The sequence below is a fragment of the Trachypithecus francoisi genome, unplaced genomic scaffold (genome assembly GCF_009764315.1).
Source record: "Trachypithecus francoisi isolate TF-2019V2 unplaced genomic scaffold, Tfra_2.0 Contig01157, whole genome shotgun sequence".
NCBI classification, from domain to species: Eukaryota; Metazoa; Chordata; class Mammalia; order Primates; family Cercopithecidae; genus Trachypithecus; species Trachypithecus francoisi.
Genome location: NW_022681188.1, coordinates 1 through 4619, shown reverse-complemented (window position 1 = coordinate 4619; position 4619 = coordinate 1). Strand labels below are relative to the sequence as shown.

Sequence of the window (4619 nt, the reverse complement as noted above, 5' to 3'; positions counted from 1 at the left end):
TTTATTTCGGTGCTTGCTGATTTTATTTTAGTTGAATACACACACGCTCCTGTGTTTGATTTACTTTACTATCAAGACGACTTACTTCCAAATGACTCACATCCCAGTGGGATGATTTTCCGCTTCAATTCATTGGAAATAGACACCATTCAATAGGCCAGTGTGTCTGTTTCCAGCATTCTGTGGGTTCCACCAAGGGCGCAAGTCCTCGGGCGCCTGAGGTCCATCCAGCAAGCAATGTAAAAACGGCGAGGCAGGTTCAAAAGAAGAACACTCTTCCTCTCTTCAAATGCGTTCCGGTTTCCACTATTCAAGGTGGCGAGAAGGATCCAGAGAACTCCCACTTTCGCAAAATTTCAACTTCTGGTGCTCACCAACACCTGATGAATGAAACACACCCCAAGAGAAAATAGTCAACCCCGTCCCCTGCAATAACCTCACGCGCAAGCCTACACCGCAATATGTCCTCTTCAGAAATCCACACTGAATGTCATCTACCATGAACACAAACACACAGACCATCCCTCCACAGGTTGAGAAGCCTCACGACTGCAAAACTCGATGTTTTCCATGTCTGGGCTCATCCTGAAACGCAGCCATCACTATCCAGTTATCCCTCTTGTGTAGACAGAAACCTGGGCTCCTCATTACTTTATGTCGGATTGACTGTGTATGTGATGGTATGTGTGTGTGTGCGCGCGAACCCCCTCGTAGGTGTGAGTGTGTGTACGTGTAGGTGTGTGTGTGAGTGTGTGTTCGGGCGCACTCCTGCGTGTGGGTGGAGACTTTCCCTGAGATCACTGGCACACAAACAGAGCCCTCTTGCTGTGTTTGTTCCTCCCTTTGGATCTCCTGGTCCTCCCTTGCAGAGAAGTGAGTGTGCCAGTGTTCATGGACTCCTGATGTGTCAGGTTCCTTGAAGAGAGGTTCAGCAGGGAGCTTTGCTGTTCAGGACGACGGCTGCTCATCCCACTCTTGTATTTTGATGGATGAATCACAAGTACGTTGGGAGGCAGGGTACATTCGACTTTTCTGACGTTGAAGTCAGGCTTGGTTTTATTTTGCTCTTGGAGAAACTTCCAGTGGTCTAAGGTGCTTTCCTGAGTGGCTCTTTCCACCAAGTGCTCCTCCAAGTCGGGTTCCTGGAGGCAGGGTTCCCTCTGGAGCTCTCCTTGCGTTGCTCGCCTGCCTGTGTGTTCAGGGCCAAGGGCTTCTGGTTCCCTGCCTATTGACACACTCTCACCGCGTCTTTCCAATTCACTCTTCTGGATGTAAAAGAGGACATAGGCCTGTTGACTCAGGACAGAAGCGATGCTACAGGCAGTGACCTCGGCGTCATCCATTTTATACCACTGGCCTCCTGGAGCTCTGACATAAGAGAGGTAATGTCCGTTGTGACAACTCCACCCAGCATGGACCAGCACAGCATAGAGGACATAGACAAGAGGCCCTGTGTTCTGCTGAGACGTGTATGGCTGCATGTCAAGGCACTCAGGTATTGCACATTCTTGGCAAGTTTGTTGCCTGTGACATCGGAGAATCTCTTCAATACAAGGATGAGGACCTTGGCAGAGGTGTGTACAGTGAACGTCTTGGAGGCAGGTGCCTTCTGGAGACAAAGACCACAATGATAGGCATTCTCTCCATTGAGTTCTTCGGGCTTCACCACCTGTTCCAAAGCTTGCTTCACACTCTGAGCTGCCTGGATATCCAGGGCGATGTCCAGGTAAGGGTCAAAGGTGTCCGAAACGCCCTGGCAGTGGAGACACTTGATTTGAGATCTCCAGTAGCCTCCAAATATCTGGTGGATGAGGGTGGTGTCCTTAGAGTCATGATCTACCTGCTTGTGCCCGGGAAGGCATGCCTTTCTCATGGCATCCACAATGAACATCAGAAATTCATGGGCATCCTCCTGCTTGCCTCTATGGAAGCCAGCAGCCAGTGCCTGTGAGGGCTGGATGACGTGGTCAGGACGGTGGAGGGCCCGTGTGATGTGAGCTTCCATCGTACACAGCATGCAGCACTTGTGACGATGACAAAGTTGAGAGTGCTCCCGGGACAGCATGTAGTTGGCAAGGGGTGGTGTGTATGTTAGGCACTGCAGGGAAGCATTCATGTAGCAAGTGTTTCCCATATTCTGGAGCCCAGACCCCACCGCAGCAGGTTTCCTGCTACTGAGAGGAAGCTTCTCCCGGGGGCAGGCTGTCTTGCCACAGGAGCCAAATCATCACAGAGGTCGACATGGGTCTCACATGCCAGTGGTGACTTCTTAGGTAGAGAAGTTGGCTGGATTTCAGCAAAAGCTGCATCTGGCCGAGAAGATGTGAGTTTTGAAAACTGATTGAACTGCCATTCACCTCCCAAGTGGAGTGAATCGGCCTCCATGTCACCAGGAGCAAGGATCACAAGCTTTTTCTGATGGGACCGCATGTTGCAGACAGAAAGACGCTATCTCTTCCGAGAGAGTCTTCAAATGACGCGCTATCTGGCCGCATCAGCCCTTATATAACTCACCCCCACCTACCGCGAACACCCCACCCACCCATCAGGTACGCGATCCACCCATCAAATATCAGCACTCAATTTAATTAAGGAATGAGTCATAGGGTGTGTCCCCGTGTATTCCCCAGGAAATTCAACAGACACAGCCCACATGCTGATTTATAGAACACCTGAAGAAAATTGACGCCTCAGGATGATAGGCACATAGAATAGGAGTGCAACCGGCTTAGGACAGTGGCCACACGTTTGCCTTAGTTTCGGTAAAACAATGCCAGGGAAGAATTGTGTACCTGTGAAACAGTGTGTGTATGCTTGCGTGTGTGTGTGTGTGTGTGTGTGTGCTTGCATGTGTGTGTGTGTGCGTGTGAGTGGGCGAGAGCACACGAGCACTAGCAAGCACGCCCGCGTGAGTGTGTCTCTGCGTGTGTTTATTTCTGTGTGTGTGTGTGTGTTTGTGCTGAGATGTACTTCCAAGTATGTGCATTTGGGAGATACGATCATCCTTTCGGTGACTGAAGGACAAGAAGTCGGACGTGTGCTTTCTGACTTGAGTACAGTCAAGGAAGTACAGTAATTAACACAGCGTACTTGCTTCCTTAACAACAAAGGAGGGATTCGAGGAATCCAACAGACATTCCAGCGATAAGCTTTCCATGTTCAGCCTCTTGATTCTATATCCGAGTGAAATGACTTGCCAGTGGGGAACAAGATAAGTCTTTGCAGGAAGTGCTCTGGTGGGAGGTAGATACGCAAATCATAAAGCATCGAGTGTTGGAAACATGCACTGAAGTTAGACGAAATACTCAATGCACAGTTTAGACGGTGAAAGACTTTCGGGTAATCATGCAATCATCGTGAGGACGATTGATGACATTCCCCGAATTTATGATGGCAAGAAGAGAGGCATAGTCATGACATTCTATTTCCAGTGGTTGGGGACATACGACCGCAATTTAAGAAATCATGAAATCAAGAAACTTGAGTAATCGGAAGCTATGTCAACTAAAACCTTCGGTTCATTTAACAAAGGATGAAAATAAAAACCACATATCACACAGCACGGGAGATGACATTTTCGTATGTATGTGATAATGGATCCACATTTGAGAGAGATGCAATACAAAGTTCTACATTTGACAAAAGCAAACAACCAGAATTAAACACTGGAAAAGCCTGGGTGAGAGGAGTGGGGCGCCCTGTCTCAAGAAGGAAGAAACAGAGAGATTTAAGAGCAGGGAGTGAAACAGAGGTTTGTACACCATTGTTGCTCCTGGCCCTTGTTTCAGTAGGAAAAGGCGAAAAGAAGGCATTTATCTCATGGATTCTTGCATGGATTGTTTAGGATCTGCGATGTTGCCTCCGTTTCCCCCAGTTGGGCATTGTGTGGTGGACTGGCAGTTCCCACATTTGGTGCAAAATGTAAAGCTGATGAATGTAGACATGCTCCCCAAACTAGGAGGGGCAGAATTTGGGTGTGTCTTCAGGTCCTTTGGCTTACCAGGAATGAAGATCCTGGCTCCAGGGATTTTGTCAAAATGTCTTAGAGAGTGAGAAACGGGGCAGAATTTAGGCCCAGCGCCAAGGCCTCGAGGTGTGAAGAAACACCCTGGCCTCAGGGCCCATGAAATCAGGATGATTTTAGGGAGGATGGTGGAATGAGAGGACTGTGACCTTTGGCCCCGTTTCTTTTCATTGTCTTTTCATGGGGCAGGTGTGTTCAATCAGAAGGCTTCCCGAGCCCGATGGAAAGAGTCCTGGGGGAGGAAAGAAGCGCTGCTTAGAGAGTTGGTCCACAGGGAGAAGGGAGCCACGATTTTCAGGAGAATGATGCCCAGAAGCGTGAGCAGTCCAGATGCCGTGGCTTCACACAAGACGCTGGAGGGTGTTATGTCTGAAGCCGGGACCTGGGCATCGGTGTTCTTTCATGCTCATAACTGATTTTGAGGTGAGCCCGATGGATCACCTGTCTGCCAGTCATGCTCATCACGCTGTAGTTTGCACTCACGTCACACAGAGACACTGTTCATACGCACATGTGTGTGCTTGAGCAGGGTTGCACCCAAGATTCTGTGATTGTACGGAGCCCTGAGTTATGCCCTGGACATCTTTACTCTCAG

The 4619-nt window shown here is 49.2% G+C and overlaps 1 protein-coding gene across 1 annotated transcript; it reads right to left on the bottom strand.

Moving 5' to 3' along the window:
- Positions 1-769: 769 nt before the first annotated feature.
- Positions 770-2630, bottom strand: LOC117091173 (ubiquitin carboxyl-terminal hydrolase 17-like protein 6). Its single transcript, XM_033223574.1, is given in 3 exon segments — positions 770-1498; positions 1501-2202; positions 2205-2630. Coding segments are annotated over 3 exon segments (1629 nt in total). The 5' UTR covers positions 2431-2630; the 3' UTR covers positions 770-797.
- Positions 2631-4619: the final 1989 nt, after the last annotated feature.